Source organism: Lutra lutra, chromosome 9, assembly GCF_902655055.1.
Source record: "Lutra lutra chromosome 9, mLutLut1.2, whole genome shotgun sequence".
NCBI classification, from domain to species: Eukaryota; Metazoa; Chordata; class Mammalia; order Carnivora; family Mustelidae; genus Lutra; species Lutra lutra.
Genome location: NC_062286.1, coordinates 6,895,687 through 6,916,757, shown reverse-complemented (window position 1 = coordinate 6,916,757; position 21,071 = coordinate 6,895,687). Strand labels below are relative to the sequence as shown.

General features: G+C 40.7%; 1 protein-coding gene across 4 annotated transcripts in view; it reads right to left on the bottom strand.

The window, feature by feature from the left end:
• TAF1B (TATA-box binding protein associated factor, RNA polymerase I subunit B) overlaps positions 1-21,071 on the bottom strand; it is a 77,547-nt gene that overhangs the window by 53,972 nt on the left and 2,504 nt on the right. For 3 of the 4 annotated variants that reach the window (XM_047744570.1, XM_047744571.1, XM_047744568.1), the window contains exons 3-7: positions 16,843-16,930; positions 14,234-14,331; positions 12,248-12,343; positions 6,590-6,743; positions 360-516 (exon numbers count right to left, since the gene is read on the bottom strand). In XM_047744570.1, coding sequence (XP_047600526.1) covers positions 360-516; positions 6,590-6,743; positions 12,248-12,343; positions 14,234-14,331; positions 16,843-16,930 — 593 coding nt within the window. The remainder of the gene's footprint in view (positions 1-359; positions 517-6,589; positions 6,744-12,247; positions 12,344-14,233; positions 14,332-16,842; positions 16,931-21,071) is intronic. The other variant, XM_047744569.1, reaches the window with a different exon arrangement.

The following is a 21,071-nucleotide window of genomic DNA, read 5'->3' as shown; positions in this document are numbered from 1 at the left end:
TGCCAACAGGAAGCTCATTTGTTCATCTTCTCTTAGAAATGCAAAATACTTAATACTACCACTAAGCTACGCAAGTGTCACTTTTTGTCTTTAGACTCACAATAATTATCTCACATGAGATAATTAATCTTCCAACATCCTGTGTAAGGTAAATACCATTATTTCACTACATAAATAAGGAAACCAAGGAGATGAGTTACCCGCCAAAAGATTACATTTCAGAACTAGAACTCAGGCTACCCAATCTTTCCTGTCTCTCCCTCAATTTACACCTTGTAAAATTCAAGATATCCAAAGGTTGTCCCCTGGTTCACACAGATAATCAGCAAAGACATCATTATACAAGAGGTCGAGCTTACCTCAGAAGATCCGAAAGAGTAATTGTCTCTCTCTGCCACAGTAAAGACAGATAGCAAAAAGCAAGTGTCCTTGGCACTGTCATCTTCACGATTCCCTTCTCCTTTCGTAGCGAATATTCGACTCCATCGAGAGAGCCAGAACAGATGGATGCTGTTTCTTAGCGGATAAAGAGAGATTTTTTTTTTTTAAGTGCAAGTAACTGTTTGGACAACAAAAGAAGGAAAACGACAAAACGAATACAAGGAAGCATTTTCAATATCTTAAAATCAAGTTATAATTGATACAATCCTTAAAAGAACAATTTGGCAATAAACAGCAATGATGGCTTAGAGGAAGTCAACGAAAAAGGTAATCACTGGTTCTTTACAGGAGAGGAGTAGCACGAGATTCTAAAGAGGGATGTGACCTGCTTGAATTTTTTAGAGTGAATAGGAACAATTTTTCAAATAAATACAAGAATAAACAATTACAAAGCAAAACAAAAAGTATGTAACTGCTTTGATGCATGCCCTACCCCACATGTCCCTCTGAAGGTGGGAGAAGCTCTCCGAAACAATGACTAGGGCAGCACCTCCTCCCACTCCCATCCTCCAAGCACCCTAACCATAGGACATAACTTGCCCTTGTTCATTCACTCAACACTCACTCATCTCATTGTTGTGCCACCATTCTAGGTCTGGGGAAATGACAGGGAAGTGTCTCACATCCCTTCCAACTTACATTCTAGTAATGGGAGACGGTCACTAAATAGAAAAAAAATCACAACTGACAGACAGTGGTAAATGCCACACAGAAAAATAGCCATGTAGGGGCACACAAAGTGATGGGAATAGAAGAGACAGGTGCGACTTTATATGGGTGCTCAGTGAAGCCTCTTGGGGAAGACAGCATCTAAGCGGAGACCTGACTGAACTCAGAATAACTCCTGAGAGTCTCAGGAAGAACACCGAGTCCATCAGCAGGAGTGAACTTAAAGGAACAGTGAGAGCGGGGATCGGGGGGGGGGGGGGGGGAGGGGGACAGCGCCTGGGTGGCTCAGTCAGTGGAGCATCTGAGCATCTCTTGGGTTTCAGCTCAGGTCATGGTCTCAGGGTCAAGGGATCCAGCCTGCATTAGGCTGCGAGCTCAGCGTGGAGTCTGCTTGACCTTCTCTCTCCCTCTCCCTCTGTCCCTGCCCCCACTCACACACACTCTGAATAACTAAAATCTTCGGGGTGGGGAGAAAAAAGAACAGCAAGAAAGCCAGTGTGGTGAGAGCATCAGGGGTAAAGGGAAAGTGGTAGAAAATGATATAAGAAAGAGAGTGAGAGGGTGCCTGGGTGGCTGAGTTGGTTAAGCATCTGACTCCTGATTTCAGCTCAGGTCATGATCTCAGGGTTGTGAGATCGAGCCCCATGTGGGGCTCTGTGCTGGGTATGGAATCTGCTTAAGATTCTCTCTCCCTCTGTCCCCCTCTCTCTCAAAAATAAATAAAAATAAATAAAAGCGAGAAAGAAACCATATTACACAGGACTTTGTAGGTCATGTTCTGTACTTTGGCTTTTATTCTGGATACTGTAATTAGTTTCTGGAGAGTTTTAAACAGAGGAACAACCTGATTTGTATTTTTAAAAAGCTCTCTGGTTGCTGTAGGAAGAATGGAGCTATAGGAGGGCAAGAGTGGACACAGGACACTATCATCTAGGACAGTGATGACAAGCACTTGGACTGGAGTGGTGGCAGTGCAGGTGGTGAGAAGTGGTTGGAATCTGGACATATTTTGAAGCCAGGGTCAGCAGAATTTGCCAGTGGACTGAACGTGAAGTATGAGAGAAAAAGAAGACAAGTGTGATCCTGACAGTTTGGGCCTTAGCAACCAGCAGAATGAAAATGCCATTTACTGAGACAAGGGAGATGGCAAATGAGCAGGTTTGATGAAAGAAATCAAGGTTTTAGAATTGCATGTGTTAAGTGCAAGATTCTACTAACTGTACAAATGGATATGTAAGTAGATAATTGAATATAAAAATCTGTAGTTCAAAAAAAAAATATCTGTAGGTCACAAGAGAATCGAGAGACAGAAATTTCTGAGTCATCAGCGTGTAGCTGGTATTTAAAGCCAGAAGCAGGATAAGTAGAGAGCAGGATTAAGAATGACCCCAAGCGACTCCACGATTTCTTGGACAAATCTCTCTAAACTATTTCTCAAAATCCCCCTTTCCAAGTCCTATAAATCCTTTCTTCATAGCATTTATCAATAACTGAACTTTTAAATAAATGTGTGCTTACTGTCCAGCTCCTCCTACAACAATCTAAGCACCCTGAAGGCAGACAACCTTGCTCATCGCTGTGTCCCCAGGGCCCCAAGCAGGCTCTAGCACGAAGGAGGAATCCAATAAATATTTGGTGACAAAGAGGCCAGCGGTTCAAGATTTTCACCAGAGTGAAAAGATTTTTAAAACGTGCAAAGAGGGAGCCTGGGTGGCTCAGTAGGTTAAGCATCTGCCTTGGGTTCAGGTCATGATCCTGGGGTCCTGGGATTGAGTCCTGCATTGGGCTCCCTGCTCAGCGAGGAGTCTAGGTCTCCCTCTACCTCTCTCCCTGCTTTTGGTTTCTCTCTCTCCCTCTCTGACAAATAAAATAAAATCTTTAAAATAAATAAATAAATAAAACATGCAAAGATTCAAGGTCAAGGCATGTTGTGGCAGTACCGTTTATAATATGAAACAAATTTAAAACGACCAAACCGACAGGAGTAGAAATTTAAATAAGTAACTCTACACAATGGAAAACTACATACCAATTCACTCAGTGCTTAAGTCGGTGGTTCTCAAAGTGCAGTCTCTAGACCAGGTGCATTAGCATCACCTGAAAACTTATCAGAGCTACAAATTATTGAGCCTACCAATCTGTGCTCTAACAAGGCCTCCAGGAGATTCTGAGGAATGTTAAGTTTGAGGACGACTGTTTTTAAAGAATTTACAAAGACGCAGATTTCAACAAGGTATTATATCAGAAAAATCTATATATATAAAGGCTTCCATATATATATATGTGTGTGTATATCTACATATACATATAAATATATATACACACACACATAAAATGAGAGAAAGAGGCTCTCCAACGTATGGCAGCTTCCAGTGAAGATGGCAGATTGAAATCACATAGTAGCTTCTGCTCTGTCTCACTACAACAATTATACAGGAATTTTTTAAAAAATAGACATAAACTGAAGAACAAATAACATGGAGAAGGAAGACAACAGCAATAAAATTTTAAAAGCTGGAAAGCATATGTACAGGTAATTATTGCTTTAGCAGTGTCGAGAAAGCTGGATTCAAAGACAGCAGAAGGGAAAACCATAAGCCAATGTAACTTTCCCCTGGGGACGTCTAAAGAAAGAAGAAAGCTCCAGAATTGGTTAAACCCTGGAAATTGGGTGAAAGTAGGTCTAACACCAGAAAGATTGCCCAAGAGTTGACTGGGAAGCAGTCAGAGGCTCAGACTCCTGCCCCAACTCCATGCAACAAATGCTTGCCTCCCCCGTTACTGCCCCCCTCCCTGCCAATCTGGGAAGAAAACTGGGAATTTCTCCTCTAGAGAAGGTAAAACAAAAGGTCTCTGGAATAGGGCATGTCAATCATACACACAGTTGAGAATAGGCTACATTATTAAAAACAGAAAGATTAAGTGAAAGTGTACATACTGAGTACCGAGACAGCCCCCAAGCCCCACACTCCCCCGCGCAGGCCTTCTACCCACCTGGTTCCTAGAACAGCCAGCATTACACCCTCCAAACAGATGACTCAAAGAGATTTCTCCTGAAAATCCTACCAGCTCAGGGGGAAAAGATTTAAAGATGATAATGCTGGAGGCTTGCTAAGAAAATAGTCCAGCTAGATCATGCACAGCACAACTGACAAAACTCACTGCGGGTATAAGGCTTCCACTCAGTTTTTAGTCTCCATTCTTAAGAAGACTAGCCATATTAGGCTCATAAACATTTGAAGAAACCCTCTAATACAAAAAGCAGAGAACAAAAGATTCAAGTCAAGGGGAAATATTATCAATATCATATTAATATCCTCAGTAAAGTAAGAAAAGATGTACCACAAAAACAAGGGAGTAAACCAGGAAAAGATGAAACACAGTCAAGGAAATAAGGAATTTAACAAAAGAGCGGTAAGAGAATCTTCAGGATGTTGGTAAAGAGATCCCAAAGATAGCCGGGTCATAGGTCTAGTGATATATCATTGCAGATTAGAGTAGATCAGAAGTTCCACAAAGACTTCTTCCAGAATATGAAACTGGTAGAATATCTCAGAATTTGGGACATTTTCAGAACTGGGAGGAAATATGGAGACACATGAGTAATAAATTATAGATTGGTAATAAAATAAATAGAAAACTAAACAAGTAACAAGATTAATTATTGACTCTGGGAAAACAAAAATATATACAGAAAATGTAATCATAAGGGCGCCTGGGTGGCTCAGTGGGTTAAGCCGCTGCCTTCAGCTCAGGTCATGGTCTCAGGGTCCTGGATTCAAGCCCCGCATCAGGCTCTCTGCTCAGCGGGGAGCCTGCTTCCCCCTCTCTCTCTGCCTACTTGTGATCTCTGTGTGTCAAAAAAAAAATCTTAAGAAAAAAGAGAAGAAAAAAATGCACAACTGTGTGCTGGTGACTACACGGGGAGAGGGGCAGGCAGCGGGGATCGTGTGGAAGAGCCAAGACTTCATCTTTCATCATGGGAATTTAATAGCGAACGTCCAAAAGCAGAAATCAAGATGTAGTACCATAAGCATGTGCTACAGAGCTATGGAAGCTGCAGAAGAGCTGAAAATGAATGCCTCTTAGGAATGGCACATTTAGGTGAACAAGGGACTATAATCTTTTCGTAACAAGCTTTATAAACATTTTTTAATTACATGCATGGAGGATTTTGATTAAAAAATGTTAGGAATGAAGAAGTAGCACACATTTTTATAAAAACAAATAATAAAACTCCTTTTTTCTCTCTATATATGTGAATAAAAAACCTTCTGGAATGATCTACCACGGCAACGTGGTTATTTTTGGATGACACAATTACCGGTGATTTTTCCTTTGACTATTTTGTATTTTAGATTTTTGAAGTAAGGGTTACATTCGTAGTTACTCTAAATGTACAAAATAAAATAGAGCTCTAAGGATCCTCATTTACTAAAAAACAAACACACAAACGAAAACTTAACACAGGTAAACAATCATGACGCTCTAAAAGGCTCGGATGATTTGAGAGTCCTAGTTGTCGGGGACAGCGTGAGCTGGGGCCGGCCTGAGAGCACGGAGCTAGAAACTGAAGATTCACCGCTGTCCAATCATTCTGTGATCCTACGTCCTTTACTTCTTTGGACACAGAAAGTAACTTATCTGATATCTGTGTCACTGTGCAGTCCAGCAAGTAACGCGGATATACTGATAAAAGGAATTTTTACTCTTTGGAGGGCAAGGGGCCTGCAAAGCAGCAATCATACAAAAAATGTTTTGCTGAAAATGTTACATAACCACACAACCCAGATTTCCACAATCCCTAACACCAGACAGTTTGGAAGCTATTTCCCAAAGAACCCCGTCCGCATGCATCAAGATTCTAGTAATCTATAGTAAGAGCCTGGTCTGTTCTCTGAGGTCTGTTTTCCATCATGTTTAAAAAAAAAAAAATGTAGTGTGGAAACAATGAAAAGCATGAATAAATGCCTTGAGAAGGTCTATATCTGTTACCTTAAATATACTCCTTATCTATTTTAGATTATGGAGTTAAATCAGAAAGTAAAATTCACACACATACACACAATATGGTAAGTTTTGCTTTAGTCTATGCTTAAAAATTGGACATACCGTCTTTGACGCTTACCTATCTCACCATATGACTAAGATCTGTCATCTTTCTATTGCAACTTTTCTTTGAAAATTCTGAGCTCACACATATACAATCTTTGTTGTGCGAGCTTTCTTCTCTCTGGATCCACGTATTATTTAAGTTCCTTTAAAAATTACACAAAAATACTTACATGGAAACAATGTACCTTTTTAAAAATTGCACTAAGATTTCATTTAATTTACCTAGTTCAGCCAAATGATTTAGCAAATCATTCTTTTTGCCAGGCTAAGTTTCTTTCCCTAGAATATGAAAAGATTGGACTAAACTATTTTTAAGGGGCATTACCAGCTTTAAAATTCTAGATAGTCTGATTCTCATTTTTACCTGATTGCGACACTTTGCTGATAGGGAAAGGCTTCTGAGTGTGACCATCGAGCTGAGAGTCTGGTCCACTTTCAACAACAGAAGGGCAGCTAAAGTCACTCAGCAGGTCAGGCTCACTATCCCAGTCTGAATGACTTGGGTTATCTTCTAATACCTATTTGCAAAATAACACACATAAAATTATTACATTGGAATTTAAAATGCAATTCATTTCCACGAGCTACCAAGTCCTGCCCATCTGAAACACCATAAAATAAACTACTCTAGAGAACATCTGCCATGTTCCTAAGACTAAGAGTTTTACCTCTATACTGTGCTCCTGGCTTTCCAGGCTGCTCCTGGAAAATGTCTGCAGACAAGGGTGAGCAAGGTAACAGGCTTCCAGCAGACACACCAGGCTTCCTTCTCCCTCTAACTAGCAACTCTCTTGTAGCCCTAGTAGCTACACCAATAGTAGCTACACCAATCAATAATGACTCCGGCATACTGCTGGCTTCTCTTCACTGAGCATACCTGGGAATTTTCACTTTGTATCTTTGCTACTTCCATTTCTCCTGCCTGGACTATCCTTTCTTCTCTTTCTCTCCAATCCATTATTTACTGTATCATGCAGTCTTTCCAACCAACTCTTTTTTTTTTTTTTAAAGATTTTATTTATTTATTTGACAGACAGAGATCACAAATAGGTAGAGAGGCAGGCAGAGAGAGAGGAAGGGAAGCAGGCTCCCTGCTGAGCAGAGAGCCCGATGCGGGACTCGATCCCAGGACCCTGAGATCATGACCTGAGCCGAAGGCAGCGGCTTAACCCACTGAGCCACCCAGGCGCCCCCCAACCAACTCTTCTTCAATGACTTCTCAATTCCCTGAACTCCTGTGGTACTTTACTATTTATAACATTTAATTGACAAACACACTGATACCATTGTTTAATTTTTCACACGTGTATTGTTGAAATGGTGGTCAGAGTGTTCCTAAGAAAGGTCAGCTGGCTGGCTACCTAAAGGCCTCATTAGCTGACATAACCTTGGGGAAACTGGTCACAGTTAAAAAGCCACATTATCAGCCATGCAGACCGGGAAACTCAATCTTATCAAGAGGAGGTAAAATTCATGTTAAGGAAACTCACAAGAGAATAAATTAAAAAAAAAAAAATCAGGGATGAAATACTTGTGTCATCTTTGAGAAATCTGAAGCAACTGCAGAAGAAAATGTCCACAAGCTTAGGCAAGCAACCAACTGCCAGGAACCTGACCACATAATCTACTCTCTGTCCGATTCTTCTGGTGGACTATCCAAGCTGCCATCTAAAAAGCCAGTTTCAGGGCGCCTGGATGGCTTGGTTGGTTAAGCGTCTGCCTTCGGCTCAGGTCATAATCCCAGGATCCTGGGATCAAGCCCCACATGGGGCTCCCTGCTCAGTTGAGAGCCTGCGTCTCCCTCTCCCACTGTCCCTCCCCACCACTCATGTGCACTAATAAATAAATAAAATCTTAAAAAAAAAAAAAAAGCCAGTTTCCCCCTCTGGGCACCCAATCCCACCCTTTCTACTCAAAGCTTATCCCTCATTTCTATTTTCCCTCTCCCCATTGAGAATTTCTTCTCTCTTGTATTATTTCTATCAGTACACAAATATGCTATTATTTATCCCACTTAAAAGAAAAAAAACTTTCCTTGACTCCAGCTACAATATAATTTCTCTGTACTTCTTTGCAGCAAAATGCCTTGGAAGAGTTATCCAGACTCGCTGTCCCCGCTTTCTCTCTTCTCGGTCTATCTTAAGTCTCATTCTAATCACACTTGCGACTCCACTGCTCTGCTCATCCATTTTTAGCCCTTCTCCTTCCCGACCAGGCGGCAGCATTTCAAGGTTAATCACTTCTCTCTTCTTGAAACACTTTGTTCCTTGGATTCCAGAACGCCCTCTCACTCTCCAGGCTTCCTCCTAACTTACCAGTTGCTCCTCAGACTTTTGCTTTTATCCAGACATCTTCATCCCAGAGGGACCCAGAGCTCAGAACTTGGTCCCCTTCTCTATCTTCATTCCTCAGTGACGTCATCTGATCTTTTGACTTTAAACACCACCTACTATGTTGTTTTCGACTCTAAAATGCACTGCCTCTCCCCCATATATTAGTGTCCTTGACATCAGGGTGTATCTTATAACCAATGGCATGTCACAGTTTGATGTGCAGCGTTATTTTCATTCTTGGGGATATTTAAAATAATGGAGCATCTTCCAAACAATGGCATTTGAGATGTGAGAAATTATAACATACATTAACAACATCCAAATTTTTATCTCTAACACAGTCCTCTCTCCTGAATTGAAGACCTGGAAATCTAAGTACTTGGAATGTCCTCTCAGATGTCCAGCAGCTGTCTCAAATTTAACTTGTCAAAAATCAAACTATAGCTCTTCCCTTCCCACCTGTTGTATGAGGCCCCAAACTTAAGTCATCCTTGATGACTCCTCTCTTTCTCTCACACCCTATATCCAACCAATCAGGAAATTCTGATGACCCGACCCAAAGTTTATCTGGAATCCTAGCCCTTATCACTTCCATTGCTACCATCTTATCCCAGCCACCACCATGTCTTATCTGGAAGAGGGCTTCTCAAACTTTAGTGTGCACAGGAACCACCTAGGAACTGTGTTAAAATGCAGATTCTAAATCAGTAGGTTTGGGGGAGGCCTGAAATTCTGCATTTCTTCCCCAAGATAATCCCCATGGCTCGCTCTCACCTAAGATTCCCTGATCACACCACAAATAACACCCTTTCCTGCCACCCCATTTTCCATCTCCCTTATCCTACCCTGATTTTTAATAATCGCTTGTTCATTTTTTCTGGGAGTGTTAAGTAATTTATCTCACCCGAGATCACACAAGTCACAGCACTGGAGCCAGGATGCAGATGCAGGCCTCTTACTATTCTTGGTTCAGTCACATTCGAAGCATGAAGGAATTATTGAACATTTGAGAAGACTAAGTTTCTTTTTTTTTAAGTCGTTTTTTAACTTAAATTCAATTAATTAACATATAGTGTATTGGTAGTTACAGAGGTAGAGTTCAGTGATTCATCAGTCTTATATAATACCCAGTGCTCATTATATCACGTGTCCTCCTTAATGTCCATCACCCAGTTACCCCATCCACCTGCCCGCCCCTTCCTCTTCAGCAACCCTCAGTTTGTTTCCTACGATTAAGAATCTCTAATGGCGGGGCGCCTGGGTGGCTCAGTGGATTAAGCCGCTGCCTTCGGCTCGGGTCATGATCTCAGGATCCTGGGATCGAGCCCCGCATCGGGCTCTCTGCTCAGCAGGGAGCCTGCTTCCTCCTCTCTCTCTGCCTGCCTCTCTGCCTGCTTGTGATCTCTGTCAAATAAATAAAAAAAAAAAAAGAATCTCTAATGGCTTGTCTCCCTCTCTGATTTCATCTTGTTTTATTTTTCCCTCCCTTCCCCTACGATCCTGTTTTGTTTCTTAAATTCCATGTATGAGATCATACAATAACTGTCTTTCTCTGATTGGCTTATTTCGCTGAGCATAATACCCTTTACTTCCACTCACTTCGTTAAAAATGGCAAGATTTCATTTTTTGATGGCTGCATAATATTCTGTTGTATATATAAACCACATCTTCTTTATCCATTCATCTGTTGATGGACATCTGGGCTCTTTCCATCGTTTGGCTATTGTGGACACTCTGAGACTACAAACATTAGGGTGCATGTGTCCCTTCAGATCGCTACATTCTTATCTTTGCAGTAAATCCTTAGTAGTGCGATTGCTGGGTGGTAGGGTAGCTCTATTTTCAACTTTTTGAGGGACGTCCATACTGTTGTCCAGAGTGGCTGCACCAGCTTGCCTTCTCACCAACAGTGTAAGAGGCCTCCCCTTTCTCTGCTTCCTCACCAACATCTGTCATTTCTTGACTTAGTGATTTTAGCCATTCTGGTTGGCGTGAGGTGGTATCTCACTGTGGTTTTGATTTGTATTTCCCTGATGGCGTGATGTTGAGCATTTTTTTCATGAGTTTGTTGGTCAACTGTATGCCTTCTTTGCAGAAAGGTCTGTTCATGTCTTCTGTCCACTTCTCAATTGGATTATTTTCTTTGGGTGTTAAGTTTGGTAAGTTCTTTACAGATTTTGGATACTAGCCCTTTATCTGATAAGACAATTGCAAAACTCTTCTCCCATTCTATCATCTATCTTTTGGTTTTGTCGACTGTGCAAAAGCTTTTTATCTTGCTGAAGTTCTAAAAGTTCATTTTTGCCTTTCTTTCCCTTGCCTTTGGAGACGTGTCTATCTAGAAGTTGCTGCAGCAGAGGTCGAAGAGGTTGCTGCCTGTGTTCTCCTCTAGGATTTTAATGGATTTTTATTTTAAATCCAATGGAGAACACTAATAAAATAGATGACCCATACTTCATAAAAAAGGAAATAAAAATTTTTTAAAAAGATTTATTTATCTGACAGAGAGAGAGAGAGCACGTGCACATGTGCGCACGCACACACATACACAAGTGGGGGGAATGGCAGACAGAGAAGCAGACTCCCCGCTGAGCGGGGAGGCTGACCTGGGCCTCGGTCCCAGGATGCTGGGCTCATGACCTGAGCAGAAGGCAGATGCTTAACCGACTGAGATGCCCAGGTGCCCCAAGATCAGATTCTTAACAGCCTGGATGGCTCTTTCTTTTCTTTTCTTTTCTCTTTCGAAGTGTCAACCTAAGACCCACATGGCATCTTTTGTTTTCCTGCAGCACCCGCCTCCTGCATCAAGAGAGGATGGTATTTCATAACTTCATCACTATAAAATTGTCTGTTCAAGTTATTCCTCTGGAGTTTATTTAAATGCACGGTACCAGGTACAAAAAGGAAGTTTCCTACACGAATTGCTTAGGTCAGTGCCCCTTCCATCATTCTCTCTCACATGGCTCCGCTGCTCTAAACTTCTCCTTCTCGGGACCTATTCCTTTCACTCAGACCCGGACTTCTCAGGCCTGGATCACTCAGCTCTGCATGTGTAACCCAGGTGACTCCAACCAAACAAGGATCCACTGGGCCACGTCTCCAAGCTCTTAAGAAATGTACGTCAAATAGATTCGGAATCTCTTCTCAGCCCTGAAGAGTAAGTACCACACATCAAACATAGCAGTTTATCAAACATGCCTTTCTCAGAGGCAGAATCTTCCCATACCCCCAATGGAATGTCCCACGGCACATCCATAACGCAGTTAAAAGAAAACTAATAATGTAAATGCTCTGGGGGTGGTGGGAGCGGGTGGTGAGGCATCCAGACTTATTTTTCTTCACATAAAGCCTGCTGAGCAGAGATAACTGAGCTGTGTCATGAAATACCAGGTAAGTGAGTATTCCAAGCAAAAGGAAAAACGTGCAAAAAAAATTTTTAATACTACAATTCATGGAAAGTCCTTAAGCTTATATTTAGAAGTTAACTACAAATTTGTTTCAACTAGTCAAATAAGAAGTCAAAATTAATTCCAGTGATTAGCTCAGTGACCCTTTCCTTCTGGACTACAAGAGAAACCTCTTCCCTGACAATTCTCTGACATCATGAATCCAGATGAGACTGGACCGGTCTTCATCTCTGCATTACACCAGAAACGGCTTTTCATCCCGCTTCTCACTCCTGACTTACCGTAGCTTTCCTTCCCCTGGTATAAACCGGGTTCTTACAATAGGCCTGCTTGCTCTTCTGCAGGTAGCGCTTCCAAAAGTTATGCAAAACTTCATCCTAAGGTAGAAGGGAAATGAGTAGTGATTATGGCAAGCACACTGGTCCATCCAGACCACTTACACTTTATACACTGCCCTCCATCTAAATGTCTTCTTACTTTCCTACTTACATTTCTTAAAAAGAATTATCATCGCAAAATCAGGTATATGGGAAACACTGAATAAATTCTTCATAATCTTAGATTTTTAAAGAAGAGCCAAACAGATCACCTAGTTGAATCCCTTCCTTTTGTAAGTTTAGCATATTAAGAATGAGAGAAAGAAGGCAACTCCTATATGACCACACTTCTAATTAGAGGCAAAGCTGCTATGGGGTCCAAGTGGAAGTAAAATAAGATAACAAAACAACTTTTCTATTTATTCATCACCTACTAGGTATGAGGTATCCATTACTTCGAGAACACAACACTGCAAGAGAGCTACCATTCCATTCTACCACTGAAGAACTGAGTAAATTGGCCAAAATGACCCACCCAGTAAATAGAAAACCCTGTGTTCTTAGCATAATGCCATTCCTGTGCCATTGAAATGGCCAGGTCTAAACAGTTATGTTCATTGGCTAATTTTAGACAGAACTGTTTTAGGGATTAACACTGATAAAGTGGGTAGAAAACCATATAGGAGTAAACCCTACTCTAGTTGGTTGGTATAACTATATGAAACTATAAATTACAAAGCATTTATAACATAGGATAACTTGAAAGAAACCCCCAGATTTCACAAACCCCCAGATCACCACTGTGGGTGCCAACTGGTCTCTCACATTTTTGAATTTTTAACCAACTGAGACACCCAGGTGCCCCACTCATGTTTTTGTATTTTTAAATCCTATAATACCTCGCAGGGTAGGCCCAGAGTCCTCCTGGGCCATGCATCATTCTAGAGGGCATTCTTGCTGGCTTGCCCCAAACACTGGTTTGAACAACAAAGGCTCCTTTACAAATCTTTCCTTGATGACTTTAATCCACATTGATCTTTCTACCTTCTCTTTTTGCCCTTAATGTCACTTATGAGCACACTGTCCTATCATTTCATGTTTACTCATTCTACACATGCGTAAAACCCTCTCTCCAACTAGGCTGGCTCTCTTCGCACCCGGTTTCCAATAATGGGTACAAAGCGAGTATACGAGAACCAACTGGCTTTCTAAACAATTCCTGAAATGGCTTCAACCACAACGCAGAGTACTAACCACTATACGATCACGGCTGAAATGGCTTCAACCAGATGAAGGAACATGAAGTTCACACAACAGCAGGGATACTGTGGTACTCTGGAGGGGCAGCAAAGTCCAAGTGTGGCCCCTGGACCAGCAGCATCATTGTCACCTGGGAACTTGTTAGAAATGACCTACTGAATCGGAAACTCCAGAATGAGGTTCAGTAACTTGTGTTTAGGTGATTCTGGTATACATTCAAGATTGAGAACCACTGGCCTAATCTATCACTCCCCAAAGCATATTCTGGAACTCAAAATCCTGATCAATGCCACACACGCACGTATATACCACACTAAAGGACTTTGTTCTCAAGTTGTGAATACTGGATACTACATTCCCTTGGAAATCAAACAAGCACATTAACAATAAAAGACACCAAAATGTCTGCAAAGTTATTTGTTTTACTTTATTTAACTTAATGTTTCCTAATTATCTGAAGATTAAAACCTTTTTATTTTCTTTTGGTTCTTTGCTTATTAATACCCTGTAGAACACACTCTGAGAATTAACAATCTAATGAAAGGAGTAAAGCAAAAAAATCAAAAAAGATGATTCCTCCAGGAGTCCTAGTATCATTACTGATAATCCTACTTTTCTCCTTAGTTTTACTCTAAATCCTACTGTTCTTCAAACAAAATGTAAGACTGCATCCAGACACTATGGACTTACCTTTAATTCTGGGCCTACTCCAAGGGTCTTTAAGGCTTCTGCTTGTTGATAAAGTATCTGCTGAAAACCTTCACACACATACCAATCCCAGCCTTTCTCTAGAGGACAGATAACACGGTTCAGACACTTGTACTCCTACTTACTACATGCTACTACAGAGTTACAATTGTGTTTTACACAATACAGCTCAAAGTGTTTTATATTCCTGAATAGGATTTCCGTCCTTATAATCTTCTGTTTCCAATCCAGCGAATATGGACACAAATGTTAAAGCTAAACCCCATTTTTATAATTTTTCAGATTTGAAATATTTTAAATTATCTACAATTTTTCTGAAATAGTAACATAAAAGGCAGAAAAATGAATAGTCACCAAGTTAAAAAATGAAGTTTTAATAGTATGTACCGGACAATGAAATGTATTGTACTGGACAATACCCTGCAGAATCCTAAGGGAAAGAATGCTCAATACTCAGCCTCTGCTTCTCCCCTCCTCTGTTCCAACTCACAAAGTACAGGAAGAATGAGTATTTGGAGAATGAATGAACAAAAGCCAAGATCTGATGGTCCAGGAGTGTAGGAAAGGGCAGTGAGAACACTCAGAGAAAGTAAACTGCTCAACGGCACTCTGCTTTTCTGGAAATAGTTCTAGGCTACAGGGAGACACCGGAAGCAAGGAGACTAACGCTTACTGAGCTCTGCCTGGGCATCAGGTACGCAGTAGGTATTTTATTTTATTATTTTTTTTTTCAAAGATTTTATTTATTTATTTGAGAGCGAGACAGTGAGAGAGAGCATGAGGGAGGAGAAGGTCAGAGGGAGAAGCAGACTCCCCATGGAGCTGGGAGCCCGATGTGGGACTCGATCCCGGGACTCCGGGATCATGACCCGAGCCGAAGGCAGTCGTCCAACCAACTGAGCCACCCAGGCGTCCCCGCAGTAGGTATTTTAAATAGGTTATTTTCTTTAATCCTCAGAGTAACCCTAAGAGACTGTGAAGAAATGTGCCACCACCACAGCCAGAGCTACTTGTTTAAAGAGAACTACAAGGTAAAGAAAATATTAGTATCCGTTAAGAGCCTAATGTTTTACTCCTCCCTGCTGGATAAATACTACGACTCTCTGAAAAACACAAAATCTGCACCTTTTACACTTAGCCTATGAAGTCTGTCACTAGGACTCCAAGATCCCCCTCCCCTGCACAGGGCTCCTACTTCTCTCCCCGCTCACTACCTCAGTTTCTTGGGTCATAGATGAGTAAAGGAGAAAGCCTCTACTTGATGCATTCTGAAGTTGAGCAAAACTCTTCAAACTGTACCCGTGTGCACTCTTCTTCCAGAACCCCGCTCTTGCAACTGGTGAGGCATATTCTAAATTCAGAGTTTCTATTTTCCATAGCAAATGGTATTAACATTCTCATTTTACAGTCTTAGAAACTATGCTGTGTCAAAGAAGTTGAATGTAAGGCACTTAACAGCTACTTTGAAGCACCTAGATTTCCTGCAGCAATTTAAGTTGAAACTCTACATTTTAGTTACTTAAGTTACATCCAAATTAATAAAGTTCTACTCTAATAAAATGTAATTTAAAAAGTAACCAGCTTCTAGCCTAACAAAAATAGTCACTATTAAAGGTTAAACAGAAACAAAAGTTAGCATTTAGGCTTTCTGTCTGTTATTCATCTAAGAATAACAATGTATTTCACAGAGATATTTCACAAACACTGATAGATCTGTATTTAATGTGTGTGCATCCTCAAAGCTTCCTCACCCACAAGAATCCCCCCATCGTTAGCCTTTTTCGAACTGGAGAACTTGGCCCTACGTAGTCACAGAAATAAAAAGCATCAGTTAGACTTTACCTCAGATTATTCTCAATCATGACTAATTATATGTACTCACTGGATTAATGAAGTAGATTACCTTTCAGAGCACACCCCTGCTAAGATTATTTTAAGGAAAATAATTTTCCTATTTTAAAAGGGTGTGTTCAAAATTGAGTGTGAGAAATGGGTTTCTAAAAGTTGAACATCAGGGGCGCCTGTGTGGCTCAGTGGGTTAAGCCTCTGCCTTCGGCTCAGGTCATGATCTCAGGGTCCTGGGCTCGAGCTCCAGCTCCGCATCGGGCTCTTTGCTCAGCAGGGAGCCTGCTTCCCTTCCTCTCTCTCTGCCTGCCTCTCTGCCTACTTATGATCTCTCTCTGTCAAATAAATAAATAAAATCTTAAAAAAAAAAAAAAGTTGAACATCACGTTAAACTTGCCTAACCTGACAATTCCATACTTGAATAATTTCAGAAAGTAAGCATTTTTCTTTAAAAGCACAGAAAAATCATATTCTGAATAGATCACAAGAACAGAAACGTGCCAACAGATAAGAAGGAATACACTCCATTATTTTTTGCATAATAGTTGCTCCACTTGAAAAGCAACTCGCAACCATAAGCAGGATGAAAACAGGATATGCTTAAAGACACTTACTTCCAATTTTACCATCAACAATTACCCACTTTCATTCCACTCTGGATGACCGATTTACAAATCTGGCAACTTCTCGAGAATCTATTTAAAATCCCATTGCACATCCCTAAGCACAATGAAGAAAGGGCTTACCGAGTTTTCTTTTTCTTTTAAGTCCCCGGTTGATGGCTTGTATTTTAGTATTAGGAATAGCCCCAGTGTTTATGACTTCCTTAGATCTCTGCAGGAGACAGACAGACCATTAAAAAGGTACTTTTACATCTGCCTAAATATATTTCCAAGCATGCTCTGGGAAGTATAATGAACCAAACTGAGAGTGCCAGGATTAAGAACAGTAACATTTTGGGAAAACTATATCAACTGTAACATTTTGGTTAATCTTTACATTGCTTTTTCATTCAAAATTTTTCACTAATCAAAACAGTACCTGGAACACTGTAAACACTAAAGAAAAGTCTGGCAAATGAATAAAGTTTTATTTTAAGTCACTTTCTAATTTTTTCAAACAAAACCTAATGTTAAAATCAAATTTGTTCCCTCTTTCCTCCATCCAAACACACTCCAGAATTAAGAGAACTGTATTTATTATAACCAGCAATGACTATGCTACATACAGATTCATTTCATCCTGCTTTTCTATATATTTTAATAATACAGTTTTCATTTCTGAAATTATGAAAGTACTACTTTTTATTTTTAATCAAACCTACACAACTTTAGAATGACTAAATGGTGAGCATAATTCATCCCACGGTCTTCAACTCCAAGTGCTCTCAAAGGCTGGTACCTCGTATTCTGCCTCTCTCACAACCAGAATAAAGGAATTAAGTCTTAATAAGGGAGGAGAGGTGAAGATTTTTTAAAAACAGGCAAGATTTGGGGCGCTTGGGTGGCTCAGTGGGTTAAGCCTCTGCCTTCAGCTCAGGTCATGATCCCAGGCTCCTGGGATCAAGCCCCGCATCGGGCTCTCTGCTCAGCAGGGAGCCTTCTTCATCCTCTCTCTTTGCCTGCCTCTCTGCCTACTTGTGATCTCTGTCAAATAAATTCTTTAAAAAAAAAAAAAAGAATACTTCTTAAAAAAAAAAAACAGGTAAGATTTGTGTATTTCTCTTAGCTTAAGAGATTGGAATGAAGTTTATCTTCAGCCTTCATTAAGAGTAAAAGAAACATCTTTAACAAGAGGATTTGGGGAATGTATTTCCTCTAGTCACAGAAACCACATTCGAAGCCATTCTGATGGACTGGGTTGGCCACATTGAAAACAGAAGACACAACAATACATACCAAAGCAGTTACCCTACAAAGATGGGTACAATGTATTAAGATGGGTACAATGTATTAAGAGTAGGCAGGGATAAAAAGGCTTAAAATCTGGACTAAATAAAATGTGAAATAACTAAAAGCTAGAAAAAACTAAATATCTAAAACTGGATCTATAATTAATTAAATTACTGAATGGTTATATTGTGGGATATTTATATAGGCAATAAGATGGTACACAAATGTTTAGAATAACACAGGAAAATATTTAATTAAGATAGAAGATTCAAAAGTGCTCACCCACATCCCCTTTCCCTTCCATACAAAGAAAAAAACTAGCCTAAAAGAAGCAATTAAAATGTTGACTACTGAGATTACTGGTAATTTTATTTTTATTATTTTTTAAAAAGATTTTATTTATTTGACAGAGAGAAAACACAAGCAGGGGGAGCGGCAGACGGAGAGGGACAAGGAGACTCCCCACTGAGCAGGGAGCTGCACATGGGACTTGATCCCAGGACCCTGGGCTCATGACCTGAACTGAAGGCAGATGCTTAACTGACTGAGCCACCCAGGTGCCCCAAGATTTCTGGTGATTTTAGCTTTCATCTTTATAATTTCTAAATTTTCTTTTTTTTTTTTTTCAAATAGTAGATAAGTTTTATTTTTATGGACAGATTTCTTCAGGTATCAATAAACATTATTAAAAGCCTAAAAACAAGTTGTTATGAACATTTTCTACAGATATTACAGACACAGAGATATACATTGTTCTGGAAGCATATGCAATTATTTCATTTTATTTATTTTTTTAATTTCTAAATTTTCTACAATAAATCTAATGTTATAGTCATAAAAATCTATTGAACTCACACAATTCTAGCCTACACCTTTATGAAATATCTACAAGAACATCCGTTGTCTAAATTGTCTAGATTTAAGACCTGAAAAAGGTTTTCCTATTTAAAATACACCAATGTAACATTCTTATTCTTTTACTAATTCAGAAGGCCTTTTTCCAGATTATAGCAAGTATCCACAGCCTGAGAATTACAAACAAGCTAAGACCTGGAGGGCAATGAGGGTTCAGAAAAAACAGAGAAAGCTGCACCATGACCTCTACTCTACATAGCTAGAACTACATCTCATTGGCCATCCTCCACCCACTAGATATCAACATGGCCAGCACACAGCACCCCACTCCAGGCAGCACAGATCGCATCACATGCTATACAAAGAACATGCCAGGGGTACCACGAAGCCAAGAATAACCACTGGAGTTGTACAATCATAGCTCTGCCTATCATATGGAAGGCCCTGAGTTAGGTTCTTGGCCTATATAGAGATTCTGCCCAGCTTTAGGAATGCTACATCCTTGGGGCACCTGGGTGGTGTAGTCAGTTAAGTGTTGGAGTCTTGGTTTCAGCTTAGGTCATGATCTCGGGGTCGTGAGACTGAGCCCCACATCATGCTCCGTGCTCAGCTCAGAGTCTGCTGGAGATTCACTCCCTATGCCCCTGTCCCTGCTCGCATTCTAACATGAATAAATAAATATATTTTTTAAAGATTTTATTTATTTATTTGACAGATAGGCAGAGAGGTAGACAGAGAGAGAGAGAGAGAGAGAGGAGGAAGCAGGCTCCCCGCTGAGCAGAGAGCCCGACGTGGGGCTCGATCCCAGGACCCTGGGATCACGACCCAAGCCAAAGGCAGAGGCTTAACCCACGGAGCCACCCAAATAAATCTTAAAAAAAAAAAGAAAGAATGCTACATTCTTGACAAGTTACTCTAGACAGGCTGTCTTTCAAATGTGGAACTAGTTAGTGTAGTGGGATTAGGATCTTTCGAGTTAAAATGACTGCAGCAGATTTCATCAGAATCAAACAGGAACATTACCAAAGACAGAAATAAAAGAGGCAATTAGTTAATGCAGTTCAATTTCCACAAAAATAGCATGCTGACTTCATGTACTAATGGCGAATAGTCCAATTAGACACAACCATCCCTTGTTGTGTTTATGTTTGCACTGCTGCTACAGAAACGATCCTGGGAAACACTGCTAGTGCCTCCCTTGCATCAAAGCCAAGAGGGCCAAACTGCTCATGTTTAAAGTGTACATGTTGGGGCGTCTGGGTGGCGCAGTCGGTTGAGGGTCTGATTCTTGATTTCAGCTCAGGTCATGATCTCAGGTCCATGGGATGGAGCCACAAGTCAGGCTCCATGCTCAGCGAGGAGTCCGCTTGAGATTTTCTCCCTCTGCCCCACCCCCCACTCATGCTTACACACCTTCTCTCCCTAAAATAAAAAAATAAATCTTAAAATAATAAATAAAGTATAGGGGCACCTGGGTGGCTCAGTCAGTTAAGCATCTGTCTTCGGCTTAGGTCGTGGTTCCAGGGTCCTGGGATCCAGCATCAGGATCCCTGCTCGGCAGGGAGTCTGCCTCTGCTTCTCCCTCTGCACCCCCACCACGCACTCTTTCTCTCTTGCATGTGTGCGTGCTCTCGCTCAAGCAAATAAAATCTTAAAAAAAAAAAAAAAAAATAGGGGCGCCCGGGTGGCTCAATGGGTTAAGCCCCTGCCTTCGGCTCAGGTCATGATCCCAGGGTCCTGGGATCCAGCCCTGCTTTGGGCTCTCTGCTCAGCGGGGAGCCTGCTTCCCCCCTCTCTCTGCCTGCCTCTCTGCCTACTTGTGATCTCTCTCTCTGTCAAATAAATAAATAATATCTTAAAAAAAATAAAATAAAATAAAAAATAAAGTGTACAAGATCATGTGTATACATATGCATGTGTGTGTATCTACACATACCTACATCCTTATGAAACCATCACATCAAGATAATGAAATATCCACCACCCACAAAATTTCATTGAGCTAGCATTTTTTTAATATTCTGTGTGACTTAAGTGGGAAGCAGGCAGGCATAAGGACTGTAGCTGTATACTGAAGAACAACGATTGTTTCAAGAAAAGCTCTGTGTGATCAACAACGTAAATTAGCCACTTTTCCTCAAGGAAAATTTTCTTTAGTTGTTTTATATATTTTACTCAAGTTTTTGGTGGTTTAAGGTAGGAAGGTAAATCTGGTCCTGTTACTCCAC